The sequence below is a fragment of the Alligator mississippiensis genome, chromosome 4, assembly GCF_030867095.1.
Source record: "Alligator mississippiensis isolate rAllMis1 chromosome 4, rAllMis1, whole genome shotgun sequence".
Taxonomy (NCBI): Eukaryota; Metazoa; Chordata; order Crocodylia; family Alligatoridae; genus Alligator; species Alligator mississippiensis.
This window is the reverse complement of record NC_081827.1, coordinates 126,623,512-126,647,323: the sequence shown is the minus strand read 5'-3', so window position 1 is coordinate 126,647,323 and position 23,812 is coordinate 126,623,512. Positions and strand designations below refer to the sequence as shown.

Here is a 23,812-nt window from a genome sequence, read left to right as displayed (position 1 = left end):
ATGGGCATTCTTAGCGGCGCCAGCCAGGAGCTGTGGTCCCGAACCGGGCGAACGGGCAGGGCAAACAGGCATACTCTTCAGGAGCGCGCAGGAGTTTGTGAGGGAGTGGGCGCGGGTGTGGGGGCACCCAGGGAGGGCAACTGACCCCTGGCGGGGGGGAACCACTCACCAAGGGCTCCAGGTGGAGGAAGGCAAGGGTTGTCGGCAGACTCTTCTGAACAGGCTCAGGGCTAGCCACACCTATGCAGAACAGCTGATCGGCAGCTGTAAAGGAATGGGAACTTTCAAACCGGCCCCAGTTGGGCCCGGTTGCTGAAGTAGGCACACGTGTGCAGCAGCACACTTGAGCCCTCGGCTTCCCACTGACCCCACCAAGCAGAGCAGCAGGACCAGCAGAGAGGAACCGCTGCAGAAAGGTGAGTGAGCAAGGGGGGGGAAGGGCAAGGAGGAGCCAGGCCAGCTGTAGGGAATTGGGAAGGGGGTTTTTTCCCCTCCCTTCCCTACTTAACAGCACCGACTGGGAGCCGCGCTCCCGAGCTGGGCAAACAGGCCAGGCAAACAGACGCGCTCTTCAGGAGCACACCAGAGTTTGCAAGGGAGTTTGTGCAGCGGGGAGAGCAGGGGGGCCTGAGACTCCACGTGTCAGGAGTCCCTGCTGCAGAGGAGGACTCTGGACAGAGACTTAAGATAAGTTAACGAGGAGGGGGACAGCAATGGGGTTGGTGACTCAAAGATCAGCCAGGGACCTAGCCTTGATGTCACCTCTGGCTCAGAGCTCCTGTGGAGCTAGCACCCAGATGGGGCGTTTGGAGGGGTTAGCAACACCCCAGTCCCATCTGCGGCAGCTGCCTGGTGGGGGCTCTGGGGCCTGGGCAAACCAGGAGTCCCCTCACTTGTCCCATGTATGCCCAACTTGAGGCCCTGGAGGGGCAGGTGAGGGAACTCCAGGCAGAGGTCAGCAGGCTGCGGGGGATCAGGGCAGTTGAGAAAAAGATTGACGGGTACTTCCATTCTCTGCAGGACCACACACCTGGAGGGAAGGCGCCACAGGTGGCGGTTGATGCAGAAGGATGGAAGACGGTCACCTCCAGATTCAGACGTCGCAGAACTAGATGTTGTACTATTGGTACAACTCCCCCAGTGCAGCTGGGAAACAGGTATGATGCCCTAGCATCACTGGGAGAGAGTACAGCAATGGAAGCCATGTCCACAGCTACCAGCAGACAGGCTGAGAGGCAACCAGGCAGCCAGAGGAGAAGACATCTAGTCATCGTGGTGGGCAACTCCCTCCTCAGAGGAATGGAGGGTGCCATCTCCCGCTCAGATCCTACAGTGCAGGAGGTATGCTGCCTGCCTGGAGCTAAGATTCAGGACGTCACAGCGAGGCTTCCAGTCCTAATCAGGCCCACTGACTACCACCCCATGGTCCTCATCCATGTTGGAACGAATGATGCGGCCCAGAGTAGTCCGGGCCGGGTCATGGCTGACTACATGGCTCTGGGAGACAGGCTTAGAGGCTTGGGGGTGCAAGTAGTCTTCTCATCAGTCCTCCCGGTCAGCAGCCATGGCCAGCACCATGGCAACTGCATTGAGGTCAACTCATGGCTTCGGAGCTGGTGCCACAGTGTGGGGTTCAGCTTTCTATACCATGATCCTTACTTCCAGGATAAAACCTTGCTGGGACAGGACGGCCTGCATCTCTCTCCAAAAGGTAAGAGTCTATTCTCTTACAGATTGGCAGACATAGAGCTTTAAACTAGCTTCGTCAGGAGACAGGGATGCCGAGCTCAGGACGAGATCGGGTAGGACGAGCCATGAACCGCACACTGGAAATTACCAGGTAAATACTAAGGGACCCACTGAAAATCATGATAGGGGAATACTAAGGGCACCTATCAGGGGGCTTATGTGTCTCTATACTAATGCTAGAAGTATGGGAAACAAGCAGGAGGAACTTGCACTCCTGCTTGCAAACAAAGACCTTGACCTGGTTGGTCTAACAGAAACTTGGTGGGACCCTACCCATGACTAGGCAGTGGGCATTGAAGGCTACAGGTTATACAGGCAGGATAGACTGGGGAAAAGGGGGTGGGGGGTGTTGCTCTATATGTTAGGGAACAATATATATCCTCTGTTATAAAGATGGGGACAGAGGACAGGCAAATCGAAGTCCTATGGATCAGATTACAAGGGGATAGGGATGAAAGGGACTTGGTAGTGGGGGTCTACTACAAACCCCCATACCAGGGGGAAGAGTTAGACCTAGAATTCTCAAAACAGTTCTCAAAGGTAGCATGCTCAAAATACCTAGTTGTCATGGGTGACCTAAATTACCCAGACATCTGCTGGGAGGAGCAGTAGGCAGGTCTGCCCGTTCACGTAGGTTCTTAACCTGCATACAGGACCTGCATCTAACACAGGAGGTATGCAGTCCCACTAGGGGAGATGCTTTGACTTGGTGCTGGCCTCAGGGGAGGACTTTATGGGGGAGCTACAGGTACAAGGTAATCTAGGTGACAGTGACCACCAGCTGATAGGATTCACTATCTGGCATAAGGTGGGAAAGACAAATAGTAGGGCATTAGTGCTAGACTTCCAGAAGGCCAACTTCAATGAGCTCAGGAGATTGGTTAGGGTGGGTCTGAGGGGTAATCACATCTGTGAGATGGGGGTCCAAGAAGGGTGGGAGTTCCTCAAGGGACTGATCCTACAGGCACAGAGGGATGCCATCCCAGTACACACAAAGGATGGCAAAAGAGCCAAACAACCTTCTTGGCTGAGCAGGGAAATCCAGGGGAACCTTCAGAGGAAAAAAGAGGCCTACAGGCTGTGGAAGCAGAGGGCAGCCACCAAGGAGGAGTATACCTATTTGGCTCGCACTTGCAAGGAAGCAGTGAGAAAAGCCAAAGCAGATACTCAAGTTGCCAACAAAAATTAAGGATAACAAGAAGTCCTTCTTTAAGTACATAGGGAGCACGAAGAAGGCGCAGGGTAACAGGGCTGCTACAGAATGGATTAGGGAAACTCATAACTGGTAGGATGGAAAAAGTGGAGCTCTTAAATAACTTCTTTACCTCTGTTTTCCTGGACACAGACACAAATGCACCTCCCAATGAATCTATAGTCTGGAGTGAGAGTAGTACCAATCCACCAATGGTTAGCACTGACCTAGTGAAGGGGCACTTGGACGGGTTAGACGTATTTAAGTCAGCGGGCCCTGATGATCTTCAACCACGAGTACTAAAGGAATTGGCTGATGACATAGCAGAACCACTAGCACAGCTGCTTGAGCGCTCGTGGAAATTGGGACAGGTACCAGAGGACTGGAAAAGGGCCAACATGGTCCCTATCTTCAAGAAGGGGAGGAAGGAGGACCCGGGTAATTATAGGCCAGTTAGCCTCACCTCTATTCTCAGTAAGACCATAGAAAAAATCATTAAGGATCACATTTGCAGGGGCCACTAGGTAGCACAATGGTGAGGGGCAACCAGCATGGGTTTATAGCAGGCAGATCCTGCCTGACTAATCTGGTCTCTTTTTATGACCAGGTTACAAAGTGCTTAGATGCAGGAGCGGAAGTAGATGTTATTTACCTGGATTTTAAAAAGGCTTTTGACACGGTGTCGCACCCAGTTCTTATGCATAAACTGAGTAGCTGTGATGTGGATTTTTTCACAGTAAGGTGGGTGAGAAACTGGCTTATGGGATGCACCCAGAGAGTGGTGGTGGATGGGGTGGTTTCTTCCTGGAGGGATGTGGGCAGTGGTGTCCCCAAAGGCTCTGTCCTTGGACCAGTACTGTTTAATTTCTTCATCAGCGATTTGGATGAAGGTGTTGAAAGCACCTTGTCCAAATTCACAGATGACACTAAACTGTGGAGCATAGTAAACACACTGGAGGGCAGGGAACGAATTCAAGCAGATTTGGACAGACTGGGGAAGTGGGCAAATCAGAATGGATGCAATTCAACAAGGATAAATGCAAGGTGTTGCACCTGGGGAGAAAGAATCTCCAACACACCTATAGACTGGGGAGTACCATTTTGAGTACCACAACAGTGGAAAGAGATCTAGGAGTCCTTGTTGACACAAAAATGAACATGAGTCACCAGTGTGACGAGGTAATAAGCAAGGCTAACCGTACTCTTCCTTGCATCAGCAGGTGCATCACAAGCAGGTCTAGGGAAGTGTTAATTCTCCTCTATGCAGCATTGGTGAGGCTGCAGATGGAGTACTGCATCCAGTTTTAGGTACCGCACTTCAAGAGGGATATGGATAACCTTGAGAGGGTTCAAAGAAGGGCTGCTCGTATGGTTGAGGGCCTGCAGTAAGACCCTATGAAGACAGACTGAGAGACCTGAATCTCTTCAGCCTCTGCAAGAGAAGGCTGAGAGGCGATCTTGTGGTTGCCTACAAACTCATCGGGGGGGCCAGCAGGGAATAGGGGACAATCTGTTTACCAGGGCACCCCTTGCAGTTACCAGAAATAATGGCCACAAACTGAAGGAGAATAGATTTAGATTGGACATAGGGAAGAAATTCTTTACAGTAAGGGTTGCCAAAATATGGAATGGGCTTCCAAGGGAGGTGGTGCTTTCCCCTACCCTTGAGGTGTTCAAGAGGAGATTGGGCAGGCATCTGGTTGGGCTTACTTAACCCCAGCGCTCTTTCCTGCCTGATGCAGGGGTCATACCCGATGATCTACCAGGTCCCTTCTGACTCTAGAAATCTATGAAATCTATGAAATCATTTCATTTTCATTCACTGCACACCCCTTAACTAAATTTAGTACAATACAGTGAGCAAAAAATCAAGCACCAGAACAGCTCAAGGGCACCCAGATAGGTAAGAGAGAACTAAAGCAGCTGAAGGATGAGAAAGACCAGAAAGGAATATGAAAAGAAACAAAGCTATTCAAAGCAGTTACACAGTAGATGCCCAAAGCAAATAAGAAATCAAGTTGAAAGAGTACTGTAGCCTAGAGCAGCCAAAAGGAAAAGGTTAAAGAACTCACTGCCATCTTCTTTCTGCTGTAAAGTCTACCCAATCGAAGCTTACAAGGGTGATGTCTAAGCTGGTATGCACTGCAGGCTGGAAGGAGAAACCAATATAATCAGACTTGTTGATTTTACCCAAAAAACTACAAGGGACACTCTGTTACCTCTCGTCTCCTACCTCACAGAAAAGTAAAGTTCTCATGTTTGAGCAAGAAGAATGTTATTTTGCACCTCTTCACTATTTTTTTTTTTTTTTTTTTGGTTCCTGAAGGACAGGGGCATTTGGAAAACACCCTGGCTAGAGCCTTCAGGATTTCCTTCCTCCACATTTTTCACCCTGCTATTCATCCTAAATAGATTTCCAGTCAAACCCAAAGGCACAAGTTCACACCCTCTACAATATCTGCTCCCAAGAAAAAAATGTTTCCTGAGGGTAAGTAACTTACTGGCTCCACTGTCAACCAAATATTTTTTGTCCATTTTCTCATTATGGATTGTAAGATCTTTGGGGCAAAGACTCTCTCTCATTTGCACAACACAGTCTGATCTCTGCTGAGGACTGACAGTGTTATTATAATTCATATGTAATAGTAAGGGCAATAACAGTAAGCAGTAGATTGCAAACAGATATTGTATTTATCCCAAAAAACCCAGATTGTCCCAGAACAAAGTGTGATTGTACAGAGATCCATATCCAAAGTTTCCTGGCTAAGAGGTAGTAAAAGTTTATCCCAGGATATTGCAAATTACACCTGTACAGTTATCTCAGGATCCCATTATTGAAGCAGTGGCAGAAAAGCAGCACTGCAACAAGCCCTCTATTAAACCCCAATTAGGAGGGCAATGCACTTACACACCAATCTCAGGATATTTTCGTTCTGGGACAGACACTGGCACAACTTATGCAAGGACAAGTACAAGCTTTATTCCTAACCTAATATTTAGTAAAGGATTACAGAAAGTTATTATAATAAAAAAACAATCAAAGTCAGGAATATCAGAGTTTGGGGTTATGCTTTAAAAAATAATTATGAAAATTCAAAGTAAAAAAAAGAGATATTCAACTGAACATCTAATCAGCTAAAACACACACACACACACACACCTGAAATGAAAGTATTCTCAAACCTGATCCCTTGCTAACTGGTATACCACTTGCACTCCAATATTTTAAATGGTTTAAACTGTTTTCTTGCTAAAGAACTGTACATTGCTGCCAAGGAAGTAGTAAATCCTGACTACACATAATGCTGTCAAGCAACAACATTTGAAGAATTTTAGGTGCTACTTACAACATCATAGATACATCATTTTCAGAGGGAAATGGGGTTTTTAAATTGATGGTGTACACAAAAACCTTAATTCTGACTTCCTTATCAATACCACACAAGCAACACCAGCCAATCCAGTACAAACCCCAGTTATATTTGTAAAGCATAACTCTAAAGTCCCAAGACCATGTTTGCATTTCAAATCTTTTAATGTCAGATTTGACTTAATTTGTCAGTAAGCAAGCACTTAGGAAATTGTTCTTATAATAGAATGCTTGATGTTAGAAACCTAACGTCATATTTAGACACCTCAGTCAGAGCACTCTCTTTTCCAGAAGTGCTGAGCCCTCTCAGCTTCTATTGATTTCAGAGGGAGTTGTGGGTGGTTCAGCACTTCAGCAAGTGTCCTGATTTCTAGATGTGCCTGTAATGATGCCCCTACCCCATTTACTAAAGAAGAGAAAGAGCTAGGGGGCAATCAGCTGACTCCAGGATTTTAGAAGAACTAGCAGATAACCCTTTAAGAAGATGACTGCTCATGCCAGGTGCAGACAGTGCAATCAGCCCAGTGATTGATAGGACTGGCACAGAAGTGATGGATCAGGTGAGCCAGAGAGGTGGTTACATGATAGACCCAGGCTGGAGGTGAATTTTAGGTTTGATAGTGGTTAGCTTACACTTGTGTTTAAATTTAAACTGCAGGATTAAAAGCAGCTGCAAGGGGAGTCTAGCTATCACATAAGGACATGGCAGGTGAGATGACAAGGTGGACCCCCTGAGAGGTCAGAGTGGGCAAGAGGAAGGGGAGGTTCCAGGCGCTATCCCTAGAGGAGCTGAAAAGATGCAATCACCCCACTCTGGATCTGGATAAGCTACAGTACCTTAAATGAATATATAACTCTGTACATTTGAATTTGGGGAGGGAATGGGTTACTGCATTGTTAAGCCCAAGTATAGGTGATGCATAGGGGAGGCACTGGAGGGCATGTGCACCCCCTGAGATTGGCCACTGCCAATGCTGCCACCGGCATCTTGGCCCACCCTCACTGCTGCCACTGACGTCACCATGGCCACCTGTGGGTGGTCCCTGCTCAGCCCGCCCTCGCCGCCAATGTCACCGCAGCTGCCTGTGGGTGGTCCCCGCTCAACGCTGAAATGCCCCCACCACCAACGCCATCACCTGCAGGTGGTCTCTGTGTCCCCCAGCCTCAGGAGGCACAAGTTGTTCATGAGCACAAGCAGTTCATTTACACCCTAGGAGATTTATGTATTATACAGAAAAAGACAGAAATAGGCAAACTAAAAGTCTCAGATTAAGCATGGTAATTTGAAGTGCTTGGAGAATGAGCACAGGATGAAGACTTCAGTCCAAACAACTTCCCTGTCCTCTTGAACCTCATTCTTAACATGGGAAGATAAACTCTAAAAGCAAAAAGGCAAAAATCTGGCTCAATCCTCTGGAGCCTCACACCTGGCTCAAGCTTGTTCCCTAATACCCACAGGGTTATGGGGGCTTGGGGTTACAAGGTGCCCCACACTCACCTTTCCCTGGGAAGACGACTGGTCTGGCCTTTTCAGGGACTACCCCGCTACAGGTAGCCCCACCAGACCATCCTACCCCAGCAGGGTGCAAATTTCTGTCATACCCGGAACAGGGAACCTCCTACCATCCCCATAGTCCCCCCAGACCTCTGAGGTGTTGTAAGCAGCAGGTCTAGCCAGTGGTGTCCTTCCAGCTGCTAGCAGCAAACTGCTGCTTTGCTGCTCAGGGCCCTGTTCTTATAAGGAACAACTGGACCCTGTTCCCAATCAGGTAACTGCACCTGTTTTGGGTGGCAGCCACCTGCCAGCTGCTTGGCTGCTGCTCACTCCCCTATGAGTAACAGAGCATACCCTGTGCTCTATTACACATACCCACTGAAACAGTCCCATTTACTCAGGTGAGGAAAATGTGGTGGATCTCTCTCTTTAAAAGTACAAAGTTGGGATGTTATCATAAGGATTAAGAAAACTGTCACCAGACAAAGTGGAGTTGGCCTGGCTTCCTAGCTTGTCCACTCTTCTCACCTACTTCATGCAAGCTTTGGAAACAATGGTGAATAATTACTTGTTCTATAAATTAAATTTAAGTAATGGCTAAGCTTAGCTAGTCAACTTGAGCAGCTTGCACCTTAACCTCAGACTTAGCTCAAAACAAACCTTCAGATACTGACAGTTATGTAACTGTCATTGACTAGATCTATAGTGAACAAAAACTGACAGATGGGGCTAAAGAGATTCTCACTGACTTGATGCATTCAGTGGTACCACACAGCTGAGGAAGACACTATTCCTTGAAATAAAATCTTAAATCAAAGATTTACTACAAGATTACATTCTAAAGTTTGGTGTAGCAAAGTTCCAGGAGCGTGCATTTATGTTCAAGAAATAATAGAGAGCACAAAAAATGGTATAAAACAAAGCCCCTGATCTTGAGCGACACGGCACATAGGCAGATGCTATCTCTGTGTGAAGCCTGAGTTTAAAGAGGCTCTGTACAGGAGCAGCAAGCAGTCCATCCAAACCAACACCAGGCAGGACTGAAGCTCCATAAGAAGAAATAGATACCGATCCACACCAGGGCACTCTACCACTCAGCCACTGACCTGCTGGGTGACTCTGGACAAGTCATTTCCCCTCAGGTGCCATTGCTAATCCAACCTGTAAAAATGAGGAATGATGCTTGGCCACTTTTTTTATAATACTTCCATACAGAGCAATGCATTGCAAGAACATTATGAAGGTTGCAAAGGTTAGGGAAGTCCAGAATTGAATCCAGAAATTCAGAATTCAAAGGTTAGGGAAATCCAGAATTGAATCTGCCCGTGCAACTTTAATCCAGCCCCTTTGTATGCATGTTATGTTTCATTACTGTATCATAGTCACAAAATGATATGATAACATACTATTTTTCGCCAGGACCTCCAGTTTATACAGAATGAACAATACTGAATTAATGAGCAGCTGCTCAATATTTGGTTTTCTCTCCATTGTTCTATATGCGGCCCATGCCTTATTTATTGCCCACTATTCCAACCCTGCACTGTAAACAAAACTATTGATTTCTTCACAGAATCTTTTACTGCATTTATCATTATAGTGTTTCACAAACTTCAATCAATCTATTTTCACAACATGCCTCTCAGGCAAGAGAGCAATATCCTCCCCATTTTACAGATGTGCCACAGAGGCACAGAAAAGTTAAGATGTAATTTTCCCTCAGTTTGGATGCCAAATTTGAGAGAGCTAAACATCTAAGTATTACACAGCACTTTAAATGTTTAAAGCATCGCTTCCATTGATTCCAGTAGCATCTCCAAATGCTCAACTCTTCTGCAAGTTAGACCCTCAGAGTCTCAAAATGGTCACCCAGAAATGGAAAACATACCAGTAGTAACCACGTGTGAGAAAACAATTATTTAAGATTGATGCCCAGCATCACATAGGACCTTTTTACCAGAAGCAGACACAGAACCCAGTTCTCCAGGGCAGCTCCGGTTCTCCACAGTCTCCATAATCATGACACCATACCTTCTCTTCCTGCTATCCCCTGCCTCAATTACTACTCATCTTCCAACTCCAACAACAGACAAAGTAGGTATCCTAACAGACAAGTCTCCTTCATTACACAAATCTGATTAATCCTGAGTCCCCACTGTGCACCGAATGAGACAGAAGTGTCAGTCACTATTAACAGGCAGTACTACCAACCCACCCTATAACTATAATACCACGTTTTGGGAGTATTAGTAACAATATTGTATTTGACAACTGGTTGAGTCGGTTCCTTTATAGGATTATTTAATGTAAAGTTACTAACAAAGAAGTTGTTAAATGTATTAAGTTATAGTATTTACCAATGTAATCACTCTGAGGCTTCTTCAAACGGCTTCCTTTGTTGCATAAATAAAGGATGCAGGATTAAAATACTGAACTGAATGAGCCAAAAAAGGAATGGGAGGTAACAAGGTTAAACTTCTCAAGGGAAAGACAAGTCATTTTATTTGTAGACAAGCTACATGCATTAAACAAAGTCATTACAAAGTCACCAACTGCTAAAACTTAAATATCGCAGATTATACAAAGGTCAAAATACTAACTAAAGAAATGAGACAATTCTCCATGGGATTGGATAAAAATTATTAATGTCACAGATCAAAGACTTTCCCATAGCAGACATTTTGGCTATTCTCAGTCACTAGTCTATTTAAATTGCAAAGATGCCAATAACAATGCCAATAACAATGCCAATAACAACAGGTTGTAGGGCTGTGTGAAGCTTCAGTCACTGATTTGATTCAGCGGAAATTCAGGCCAATTCGGTGGTTGAATCTCCACATCCGAAACTGTTTAGGGGCTGAACCCAATTAAAAGCTTACAGCCTGTCACAAAGTAAGGGTAGCCTTGCCTGAGTTGGTGACCCCAGGAGGGCTGGGTTTGATTGTGAGCAGCCTTACCTGGGTCAGCAACTTCATGGCAGTTGGGACAGCATGTTGGGACAGCATGGCAGTTGGGTCAGGAACCTGGAGGATGAGATAGGGGAAGGCTGAGGCTAAGACAGTAAAAGCCTAAGCCCAAGAGGGCAAGATAGGTAGACTGAGAAGGCAAAAAACCTGAAGCCCAGTATGGCCAAAAGCAAAAGCAAGGGGCTAAGGTGGAGAAAGGTGGACAAGAACAAGTGGGCCAGAGTGGAGGCCTGCAGCCAGAATAATGGTGGGCTGAAGCCAATAGGACTGAGGCCTGAACAGGAAGGTAAAAATGTTGACAAAGTAACATCCACAGGGCATGGTAATGGGGAAGGCTGGAGGCCACAGTTAGAGTCCTTAAGGCACGGTTAGGGCCAAAAGGGCCACGATTAACATCCATGGCAATAAGCCAGGTAGAACCAGGATCCACCAAAGGGCTAGCCTGTAGTAAACAGGCATGAGGTGTTAGAAGGGATAAGTAACTGTGTCAATACACACAGGGCTCCATGATAAGCAGAGATCTAGGTTGTCCATTTGGCATGGAAAAACACAGATTTTCTCCTTTAAAGGAGAAAAACGGGGGAAATGGCAGGTTTCCCCTCACAGGTTGGAAGAGTTCCAGCCTGCTAAGGGATACTTGGGGCTGGGGGGAGTGGTACACAGAAGGTGTCACATGCATGTATCTGTGGTAGACAAGAGCCAGATCGAGGTGGAGAGTAGGTCCCCCAGCTGCCTGCAGGTAAGTCTATTGGGGGGGGAGGCAGCATAGGTGACATGGGAAGGCAGATTAAGGTGGCCATGGTAAGGGAGGCAGTGGGGCAGGGTTGGTGTCTGAAACGGGGGCTGGGGCACTGCACAGCTGGGGCAGTACGTGGGCCTGGGGCCTGGGGTCAGAGCCAAAATGTATGATTGTGGGGCCCAGCTGGGGGAGCAGGATGGAGCCATGGGAGACACATCTAAGGGGTGGCCCAGGGGCTGGCTGCCTGCCGCTGTGCGCTCTCCCAGGGAGGGGTTGAGGTATCAACACTGATACCTATATATAAAGTGGTGTTTCATAGATTTCATAGACATTAGGGCTGGAAGGGACCTCGGAAGATCATCGAGTCCAGCCCCTAGTACCAGGGGCAGGAAGTCAGCAGGGATCATAGGATCTCAGCAAGATAAACATCTAACTGTCTCTTGAAGGCATTCAAAGTAGGTGCTTGAACCACCTCTGGCAGCAGTCTATTCCAGACCTTGGGGGCTTGGACAGTAAAGAAGTTCTTCCTTATATCCAGCCTGAAACGGTCATGCAGGATTTTGTGACCATTCAACCTTGCCATCCCTTGGGGCGCTCTGGTGAACAGACGTTCCCCCAGATCCTGGTGAGCACCCCTGATAAACTTATAGGTGGCCACCAGATCACCCCTGAACCTATGCTTTTCCAGGCTGAAGAGTCCCATGGCTCAGTCTCTCGTCATAAGGTCTGTTTTCCCAACCCTTGATCATGTGTGTGGCTCTTCTCTGCATTCTCTCAAGCTTCTCCACTTCCTTTTTGAATTGTGGAGCCCAAAACTGAACGCAGTACTTCAGCTGTTTCATTTTAATTGTGGAAAAATGTGGATTTGGGGGTTTTTTAATCATAAAATTTGGGATTTTTATCAGAGAATTTGGGATTTTTTAACAGAGAAAACCAGGATCTGTGGTGATGAGAAGGACAGGGAGGGAGGGAGGTGGGGGGTCCAGCCAAGGAAGGTAAGGGAATCCATGGACAGCACAGATCTAAAGCTATCTGGGGCAGCCCTCCTATGTGCTAAAAAATTACATCAAGGCATGGCAGAAGAGTTGGCAAAAAGTGCATAAGCTAAAGAGCTGGAGTGAGGGGCAGGATTAGGTCAGCCTCAGGCCAGTCCTGTAACAGGCCTCTCTTCATTACATCAAACGTTGTGAGCCATTGGGGGCATAGGAAGGGTGAGACATATAGCTCAGACACTAAATTGACCCTCATAATGTCGGGGGTCTCATCCCTGACTGGCACAAACTTCTTCTGCAAACTCAGTAAGGAACTTAATTTCTCTGTCCCTCTCTGTAACATAGAGATAACACTCCCCAACTTACAAGGAGCATGATGATAAATTAACAATTGTGAAGCAGTTAATTTGGCAGAAGGGTTCAAATGAGTGTCTGGAGAGAAGAGAGTTCACAGAAGTGAAGAAGATGAACAATGGTTAGATATAAAACTAGGCATGTCAGAGGTCTAACTACTTACATGTCTGTGCAGCACAATGAATAATCACGGCTCTCTATTTTTAAAAAATACTGATAAAAAGTCTGCATTTTCTGAACCCTAAAATACATTTTCTAATTGGTTCTTGAATGATAATCAGTTGCATCCATATTCATTTTAAAAGTAAAATAATGCATTCAATAAAGCCAAAATAATAACACTGCATGGAACAGGGGCAGTTACATAGTATCAGGACTTTATTAAACTTATCATTATAAATTCTCATTATTAGCTATGAAAGATCTCGGCGTCCATGCACAAGACTTTAAAAAGGCTCTGTTGCTGCTCTCCTTGCTGGAGCAGGAAAGAAAAAGAGGCTTTCATTCATAGCCTTAGTTTCCAATTAAAATTGAAATAGAGGGCTCATAGCATGCTTACCTCTAAATATAAAGCCACAAAGATTCTTGCATTTCCCTATAATCAAAGACTTCATTGTTTTAGTTAATACTTTCACTGTATAGACAAGTTTACCTGCCATGGATTTAAGAGTATACCCTGCTACCAAAGTTAACAGGAGCAAACGTGCACAGGAAACATTCATTGCTTAATTATCTGTGGCATAATCATTTGATTGTTTTGTTATATTCTCATCTGTTACTTCCAGGGCAAACATCCTAGAAAAGATCCCCTTGTTCTTATTTCTCAGTAAGTGCCTGATCCCCAAAGCCCACTGAAGTCACCTTTGGGCCCCCTCACATCAGTAGGCTGAGGAATGAGAACAGAAACGGGCAGCAACAACTTTTCTTTTGAAGTGTTTCTTCCCTTTCCAGAGCAACTTTGTAGTAATTACTAGGCTTCACAAGTTTTCAGAAAATATGGGCATAAATGTAATAGGAGAGGAGTTGACAGAAACTGTTGTTTATAAACAGTCTGAGCAAAATGGCTAAAAATTAAGTTTGAATGTAAAAGTTGCAGCACAATCATCGAACCAAAACTCTGGTTTACAAAAGTGAAAAACACGAATATAGCCACCTTACTTCCCAAATCACCTATCCAGACCTTTAAAAAAAATCACCCATAGGGGAAAGTATAAAGTTGTGGCCCAAATCAATTAAGATGCATCTACATCTGAAAAGCTCAATCTGGTTTCTTCTCACCTAAAGCTTTTTTTTTTTTTTTTTTGCTTTATTCTCTGCTCAGTAACCTGGGACAAGGACCCTTTCTGTAGAGCTTCTTCCCTTTTATTAATACAGAGCTGGCAAATGTGGAGCCTGTTTCAGGCACAGGGAAGGAAATAATATGAACATATGCCCACTTCTCACTCCAGATGGGTCACATAGTCCCTGACACCCTGGAAGGCTGAGGACGAAGGTAGTATTAGAGGAACTGCACAAATCTGTGGAAAGTTTTTATGTCTCCTCCAGCAATCACATCCCAAACGGTGCCCAGCATAGGGTGGCTGACAGTCAATTTGCACCCAAAAAAACCCCAAAACCCCAAGGTTGTCAAAAGAAATGATGCAGGTTTCTGACACTGACTCTCTCATAGCTAATAATGAGAATTATTAGCCACCCTGCTCTGCCTCTTGAAAAGTCCCTGGAAATCCTAAGGTGATTTATTTATTCCCCAAAGAAAGAGGGCCCTTTTGGAGGGAAGCTGCCCACCATCGCCCCTCTACTAGGAAAGGAAGGAATCCAGATGTGGGGGGTTGTTTTTCTAGGTTTGTTTGTTTTTTCTGGAAGGAAAGAAAAACATCAGGCTGGAAGGATCAGGCAGGGGAAGCCTGGCTCGGAGCCAGGATGGAAGCGACTTTTCAAGGTGCCACAGCACCGGGCTTGCCTGACAGCCCCTCAGCTTTGGGCGCCGGGTCCTTCCCTCAGCACTGCAGCACTCACCTTTCCCGCTGCAGCGGTGGGCACACGGGCACATCTGCCAGCACCGGCTCTGGGGGGCCCGCAGCTTCCTCAGCCCCAGCAAAGAAAAACCACCCTCCCCCCAAAGGGTGCAGAGAGTCGGGCACCGCGGGCAGGGGGTCTCCTCAAGTTACCCCTGGATTACAGCGTGCTCCAGCCACAGGAAGAAGGCACACACACACACATATATGCACACATGCACATGCACACACACCCACACATATATATTCACACACACACACACGCAGATACACATAGATATACACGCACATACACACACGCAGATATACACACGCGCGCGCAGAGGCGCGCGCAGCACCCCGGGGTCTCTCCCTCCCCCGCTCCCTTTGTTGCCGCCACTGCGGCGGGAGCCGGGAGCCGGGAGCGCCCCGGCGCGGGCCAGCCCTGCCCGCCACAGCCCCGCGGCTGCCCGGGATGCTGTCCCGGGTCCCCGCACCAACAAACAAGCAATGTCCGCCCGCCTGCCCCCCCACAAAAAAACCCACCTCCCCACAAAGTTTCCGTGGCAAAGCCTGCAAGCGGCGCGGCCGGGGCGGCCCCAGGACCCCCGGAGCTGGGGGGAGGCAGCTCCCGGGTGCCCCGGGGGACGGGTTGCAGAAGGAGCGCAGGTACCTGAAGGCGGTGCCGGCGGTGCGGTTCCTCCTCCACGCCTTGCCCTGCTGCAGCAGCACCCCCTGCACGATGTCCTTCTCGGCGGGCAGGCGGTAGGCGGGGAAGACGTAGAGCCAGCAGAGGACGAAGGCGCCCAAGGCGCTGGCTCCCACGGGCAGGCGGGTGCGCGGGCACTTGCACGCCAGCCCGGCCATCCTGTCCCCGCGCCCCGCCAGGCCGGGCCAGGCTGCGCGAGTCAGGGGCGCCGCGGCAGGGGCCCGGGCAGCGCCGCCATCCCCCGGCCCGGGCGGCCTTCACGGGAGGAGGGGGCGCGCGGCCGGGGCCATGGCACCCCCGGCCCCTGCTCGGGCTCCTGCCGCCGCCGCTGCCGCCCGCAGCCGCTGCCGCCGCCTCCCTCCCCTCTCCTCCCCTCCCCTCCCCTCCCCTCCCGCGCTCCGGTCCCGTGCTCCCCCCGCTGCCGACGCGGCTCCCGCACCCCCCCCTTCGCCCCGCCGCCCGCGCCCTTGGAAATTTCCATGCTGCCCCTGAGGGGGGCTCGGCCTCCGCCCCAGGGCCCCGGGGGGCGGCACCAGGGTTTCCCCCCCGCCCCCCGCCCCAGCAAGCGGGCACCGGGGGGGCGTCCGCCCGCGCTCCCGACCTGCCCCTACACGTACACATGTGCACACCAGTATACACACACGCATGCACACGCGCACACACACAGGCATACCCACCAGTATATGCACATGCACACACACTACTGCACGCACACATGCATACACCAGTATACATGCATGTGTGCGCGCACACGCTGGTATACATACACATGTACACAACGGATACACACTCACACACACAGTAGGCATGCACACATGCCCACCTGGGCTCTGGCTACCCCACTCAGGAATGTGGGGGGATGATGCCCGCCCACAAGTCTCCGTGTCCCCAGTGGGCTCTTGTGCACAGGGCTAGCTTTCCCCTGGAGGACCCCCAGCCCCCTGCCACACCAGGCAGCACAGAGAAGGGATCCCTGCTCCCACCCCAACAGCAGCCCCACAGGGCAGCAGGTGTTGCCTCCCCCTCCTCAGCCCAGAGCACCCCGCATGCCTCCAGGTGTGCAGGCTAGCTGGGAACTGTCCAGGCACATCAGGGCACAAAACCTTTGCTGCATAGAGCCTTTGTACTGGAGGAGGGAAGAAATCCCCTTCCCAACCCCTAGGAGCCCCAGGAAAACACCAGCTGGGCACCTTGCCTCCCAAAAGTGTGGGCTAGCAAGGTGGGAGGCTGCAGCAGTTCCCACAGTGCCCCCTTCCCCCCGCTGCACACAAGGTTTTCAGGGAACTTCAGGTGAACCTGCTAATACCTTGTCAGGAAAAGCTCCTTTACTACTGCAGGGATCATATGGAGACAAGCTATGCCAGCCAGGAAAGGCAATGTGAACACATGGACCATTCCAAACCACGGGCAAGACTTTCCTAGTCAACACTACAAACATTTTCCAAAATCTTTGCAAAGAATGCATCTACATTCAAAACTGCCCTGAGCTGGGGGGAGAGGTGGGGTGGGAGAACCCTTCCTTGTATGGCCAAAGAAACAACCCCTGTCTTGACAAGAGGAGAGAAGGTGGCTTCTGTTGTCAACCCACAGAAGGTCTGTGTACATGCACCAGCATCTTCTGCTAGCTGCTATAGACCCTTTCAGAAGCAGGTACGCATGCTTCATCCCTGCCATAACTGCCATGCACAGCCAGGTGGATGTGACTGTCATCCGCAATCCCTCGATTCAAGGATGGTCTCTACCACAGCCCATTGATGGGTCTTGAGGTGACTTAAGAATCCAACCCTTGAGCCACGACTCCAGTCACAGAGGCTGTAGGTCTTTCCACAAAGGGAAGTAGCTCTAGGCTGGGATTCCTCTCCTTTTCCTTCCTCTGTTGTCTCTTCTCTGATTCGAGGGCAAGGCTTTACCTCAAAATGAGCTGCTATTTGGTTTACCAGCCCGACACTGCTCTCCAAGCTGCTGGGCTTGCATATCAGCAATTGGATCGGTATAGGCCAATATAGCTCATTAATAATCGGCCATTGGTATCAGCCCAAAAAATCTTTATCAGTACACCCCTACCATTTACCCATGTCAAAAGGCCCATAGTCTTTATGGATTCACATTAACTTCATAGGCACTGATGAAGTAAAATAAGAGATGGCAATGGAATATTCTTTGAATTTCAATTTATTTTTTTAAATCAGTCCCAAACCCCAGAGTTCACTCCTTGAATAGGTAGAATTCTCTTTGATTTCAAGATGGATGAACTGCAAGAGGAGTCTTGGTTGAATGAATAAGGCAAGTCTAAAGATTGACATATAATTGGATTAATACCTGCTGGCCAGATGGTGGTAATAAAAGAATATCTAGCTCTTTTCAGCCAGCAGTTTCGTGCAGATAAGGCCTGATTCCAATCACACACAGGTGTAAGCCAGGGACACTCAGTGGAGTTATTCTAGGGCAGTAATTCTCAACCAGGGTGCCATGGCACCCTGAAGGGCCTTTAGATCCTTTCGAAGGTGCCATGAGGTGCCACACAAGCTAACACTGTTAGGTTTACAAACCTGGTTCATGAGATAAACCCAGAGACTTCAAGTAGAAATCCATAGTTGTGGTCTTTCTGAGTTCTTTGCAACAGAAAATACTACTTTACCAATTTAATCAAATACAAGGCGAGGTTTTTTTTCTTCAATCAGCATGGAGAAAAAATCTCCTCATCTTATGTTTGCATGTAAGGAAACCTCATTAAAAACATTTCTGTCATTAAACTGTTGCCAAAAACAGCATGTGCTCTATAATAGAAACCTACTATGAAGTTGATTAAATGTAGCCAACACTGAGCATGAATATCAAATACATGACCCATACAGGGTAAGTATAGTTATAGGAACATGGTGGGGAGGGGCTTAAAAAATGTTCAGTTGCTCCCCCAGGAGGGAACAAGCACTGGGTCTGGCAGTACTGCAATACCAGGTCAGTACTTTGAGAAGCCAGAGCAAACTCTGACAGCCTGCCCTAGTTCTCAAACATGCTGATGGAAATCTACCACATTTTTTAAAATTAAATTTCCTCTCCAAGTCCAAATCAGTTCTGAATTTAAATACCAAATTAGAGCTGAGCAGAGCTCAATCATTCAAGTCCGTGTGGCACTACCATTGACAAGTATTCTCTCTCAGACTCTTCACTCTGGGGTTACAGATAGTCACAAACCAATGGCAGGCATCCTACATGCAAGACAAAGCCCAGAGGCCTTGAGGTTCAGATGTCCCCTAGTCTCACTTGCTCCTAGCCAAAAGGTCAAAAGAGCAAGCTAGAGGGAAAACCCAAGAGCAATCCCCCACCACCAAAAATTGTGTATCTGAGATCCTTGCATTTGGAGGCATTTGTAGATTTTTGCAGGGGTCAGCCTGTCCACAGTGCAAGGGACAGGCCTTCACCCTTTAACTACACCAAGCCATTCAAGGCCAAGAAGATCATGGATCCACCCATGGAGAGGTGGCACGTGCCACAGACCCAACCTCCGCTTAACTTTTGCCCCCTTCTTCTCCAAGGCCCTTCTTCCACTCAGCTTGGGGTCAAAATTCACCCAAAGGATTGGCCTATTGATTTGAGCCAAAAGACCTAGGGGGAAAGTACAGCCCATCTGAATGAGACAGTACCAATTGCATTCAGTCCCTCTAAGTCAGGCTTGTCCAACATATGGCCCGTGGGCTGCCATGCGGCCCGCCGAGCCATTTTCTGAGGCCTGAGGTCCCTCGCTTGGGACAGGCAGGTGGGGGAGGGGAGGGGAGCTTCTCACCCCCACAGTGCCAGGCTCGCGTGACCTCCCATGTCATGTGAGCCAGGTCCTGCCGCCGCCCTGAGGGCTGCACAGTGTGGGGCTGCCCCGGCCGTGCCTGACACGATGAGCTGGGGGCAGGTCATGGCGCCCTGCACAGGCAGTCAGCAGGGCAGCCCTGGGGGGGCCCTGCACTCCAGGCTCACACCACTGACGCCACCGGGGCTGTGTGCATGGGCAATTGGGCACCACGGTGAGCGTGGCCATGCAGGCAGGCAGGCAAGGGGCTGTGGTGATTCGGCCGCCTCACTCTGGCCCCCCTCAGGCAGCACCAGCTCGTGGGGCTGCTCTGCTCAGGGGTGGTCCGGGGGGGAGGGGAAGATTGTCGCTCCCTGTGGCTGGGCCAAGCACTGTTCTCCTGCCGCCGTGGCTGCCTACGCCCTCCGAGGGGCCGTTTGCCTTTGCTGCAGGGAAGCGCAGAGGAGCGGAGCAGCCCGTGTTCCCCCAAGGCCTTCCCCCACCAGGAGCCGCCCTGGGCAGACCAGGCCTGAGACCCTACCAGGCTGGGAACCGGCTTCACTCCCACAGTTCCACCATCCCCCATCTCGTGTTGGCTGGGCTCCAGCCGCATCTGCCCGAGTGCTGTCAAGACTTTGGGCAGCGGTGTTGCTGGTGTAGACAAGGCCTGGGGAAGCAGTGGTATAGGAGGCCCCGTGGCCTGCGTGAAAGCACCAGCTACATCGGTTTGGTCACATATTTTAACATGGCTGTCAAATATCTTCTGGGACTACCTTCAAATGGTGGTCGTAATAGGCAGAAGGGGGGCCCCAGCTGTTGGGATGGCTGGTCCAGGACATCATTTGCTGTAGTTTGTCACTAGCTGAGTGCAGGTGGGGGTTTATGCCAACTTTGCTTTATGTCGGGCTTGTCCAACATATGGCCCGCGGGATGATAAAATATGAATATGGCTTGCCGGCCCACTGGGTGATAAAAAGTTCATGATCCGGCCCCACATTCAAAAAGGTTGGACACCCCTGCTATAAGTTTTGACTTGTTTTCAGGTCATGATGAGTCAATACATTGAATACATTTTTACTTCCTCTTCACTCCCACAGCTGAACTGCACCTTTCTTTTTGATTTCCAATTATCCCTGTTTCTTTGCCAGCCTTAAATGTCTGGCAAACATCACCAAATGGGGCTCCAGACAGTTCACACAGAATCCCTCTGTTGCCCCCTCTCTCAGCCTCTTGCATATGATTAATGTGGCCCTCCCCTCCATAAGGTGAAGCCAAATGAGGTTGCCCTGCACCTCATCTGCATATAACAATTTGGAGCATCCCAGGACTTGTGACAAGAACACCCCATTCTAGTCATGAGTGGAGAGCTAATTAGCACATGGATCCTTTGTGGGGTTGGGGGAGTGGAATCTGGAGTTCCATACCTTTTTGACAAGTTTGCGTCCTGCATCATAAGCACTGTAGAAAGCCAGGAACCTCCTGTTGTACAGACACATGGAGGTAGAGTGGTAGGCTGTGTGAAAATGGCTCTGAGCAAATGCCAGGCCTACTACCAGAAATCGGTAGTGGAGAACGGAGAGGCTGTGGCCAAAGCCACCTGGCACAGGATCTTCCAACTTCCTCCTAGCAGGGAAGGGGGCAGTGACAGCAAGGAAGAGGAAAATGGAACTGAGGACAGCAACAGCAGCAGTGCATCCTCCAGCAGGAGCTGGAGTGACTGCGACACGGATGACTGGTGAACCGAGTCTGTGACCCGACAAATGAGGTGGAGATGAAAAGAAGGGGTTGCCTGGTCTGAAAGACCAGAGTTTGTGTGTGTGTGTAGCACACGGAGCAGATATTGTAATGGGTCCAGGTGGCCAGTGGGCCTTTGTATGGGTGCGCAGGCTGCATGGGTGCAGTCTTTGTAACAGGATATGGTTTTCCTTGTGGAGTGATAGATGGTTTTACAAAAAAAAAAAAAAAAAAAAAAAAAAAAAAAAGAAGAATCTTTTGTTTTAGGCTAATGTAATTGAACATATACTGAGATGGATTTGAATGGCACTGTATAGTGGAGGGTGTGTCATAGGCCAGCTGGGCACTGTGAGTGTATCAATTTAGTTGCAGGCTGACTGGGTGCTGCAACTGTATCAGCCACTGGGCTGTTTGGTTCAGGATCAGGGAGGCAGAGTGGGGAGCGAGGCAAAGGCAAATTTATTACAGCTTACACACACACACACACACACACACACACAAAACAGTCAACAGAAAGATAAATGCGATAAGCAGATAATGCAGTATTAAAGAGCTAATAGTAAATAATAACAACAGATAGATGGATCAATTCTGTCGCAGGCCAACTGGGCACTGTGAGGGTATCAGCCACTGGTCTGTTCAAAACAACAGATAGACAGACATGGGTTGGCAACTTATCAATAGTCCCTCAATGCCAGGTGCACGCCAAGTGATTCCAGCGAAGTCAGGCATCCCCGATCAATGCTGTCGGAGGGATTACCAGGGAAGCTCCCTTGATCAGGATCTGATCCTCACCTCACACCAGAAGTCTGGGGTCCGGGCTTTGAACAGCAATGACCATTCTGTTCCATCCTTCCTGGTGGTCACCTGACGCATGCGTTTTTCATACCTAGTCTTATGCTAATCTGTTGGTTTTAGAGCCACTCACAATCTTGCCCTATAGCTATTACCCTATGGGATTGAAAGGTGTTAAAAATTGCAACCTTGTGCCCCTCTATGGTTGCAGAAATTTACGGAGGGTATGTGCCCCCAATCCCCCCTGCCATATCACCTATGCCTCCTATCCCCCACACATGGCCTATCCACCCTCCCCCCCCACTTCCCAACTGACCTATAGGGAACTACTCTCCACCATGCTGTCTGGCAGCATTGCCAGCCATGTGCATGTGTGCATATTAATATATTCATAGACTGTTAGGGGCTGGAAGGGATCTTGCAAGATCATCGGGTCCAGCCTCCCTGCACTAGTCAGGAAAGACAACTGGGGTCAGGTGATCTTCTCTTGAAGATTTCTAGGGTAGGTGATTGTACCACCTCTGGAGAGAGCTTATTCCACAGTCTGGACACCCTGACTGTGAAGAAGTTTTTCCTAGTGTTAAGCCTGAAACAGTCTCCCAAGAGTTTGTGGCCATTACTCCTGGTTTTCCCCAAGGGTGCCCTGGTGAGCAGCTGTTCGCCAAGCCCTTGATGTATTCCCCTGATATAGCAGTAAGCTGCTACCAAGTCCCCTATCAGCCTTCTCTTTTTTAGGCTGACAAAGACCACGTCTCTCAGCCTTTCCTTATATGGCTTGCCTTCCAAGTCTCTGATCATACGGGTGGCTCTTCTCTGGACTCTCTCAAGCTTTTCCGTGTCCTTGATGAAGTGCGGCACCCAGAACTGGATGCAGTACTCCAGCTGCAGTCTCACTAAAGCTAAGTAAAGTGGAAGAATCACTTCCTTGGTTTTGCTTGAGATGCATCGGTTGATGCATGCCAGAGTATTGTTTGCACTGCTGGCTACAACATTGCACTGACGGCTTATGTTCATGCTGTGGTCTAGTATTACCCCTAGGTCCCTTCCAATTGTGATGCTAGTCAGTATGGCGCTACCAAGCCTGTAAGTATGTTGGGGATTGTTCATCCCCAGAGGAGCACTGTACACTTCTCAATGTTGAACTGCATCTGATTCCAATCCGCCCAACTTGCCAACCTGTCTAGGTCCACCTGTACCTGCAGCCTGTTTTCAAGCATGACCACACTCCCCCATAACTTGGTGTCATCCGTGAACTTGGTCAGTGAGAACTTTACCACCACATCCAAATCATTGATAAAGATGTTGAAAAGCACTGGACAGGGCACGGACCCCTAAGGGACACCAGTGGCCACTTCTCACCAGGACAACACAGATCCATTCATTAGAATATCAAAGCAAAGTAGTCATTCAGGAGTTCAGTTTTCTCCTGGGTGTCAGTAACCGGCTGTCCTGAGTCGTTAAGCAATGGCCCCATGCTTCCATTTGTTTTCCTCCTGTTCCCTATATACCTAAAGAAGGAATTCTTATTGTCCTTGATTTCTTTTGCTAGTTTAAATTCAGTTGCTGCCTAAGCCTTTCTAATCTCCTCCCTACAAGTGCAGGATGTTGTTGTATAGTCCTTCTTGGACATTGTTCTAAGCTTCCATTGCTTGTATGCCTCTTTCCCCCCTCAAGAGGACCATGATATCCCTATTAAGGCAAGAGGGCTTACCAGCCCTTCTGCTACCTTTCCTCTGCATGGGAATGGACTTCTTTTGTGCTTCAAGGATTGTGTTCTTGAGGAACAACCACTCATCATGCACTCCTTTCACCTTTGGTCCCTGGTCCTGCAGCACCTCCCCTACTATTGCCCTGAGCCTGTTGAAATATATATATGCACATGGCCCCCTGCCTGTAATCAGCTTCCTTCCTCTCCCCCCAGCCCCAAGCAGTCCCTTGTAGG

General features: G+C 48.8%; 1 protein-coding gene across 1 annotated transcript in view; it reads right to left on the bottom strand.

Annotated features, from left to right (window-relative positions):
* The window catches only part of ST8SIA1 (ST8 alpha-N-acetyl-neuraminide alpha-2,8-sialyltransferase 1), a gene marked incomplete at its 5' end in the record, with an annotated part of 233,103 nt that extends 217,189 nt beyond the window's left edge, over nt 1–15,914 (bottom strand). Inside the window, one exon of the mRNA XM_059726589.1 lies at nt 15,525–15,914. Coding sequence (XP_059582572.1) covers nt 15,525–15,914 — 390 coding nt within the window. The remainder of the gene's footprint in view (nt 1–15,524) is intronic.
* Between the last annotated feature and the right edge of the window lie 7,898 nt (nt 15,915–23,812).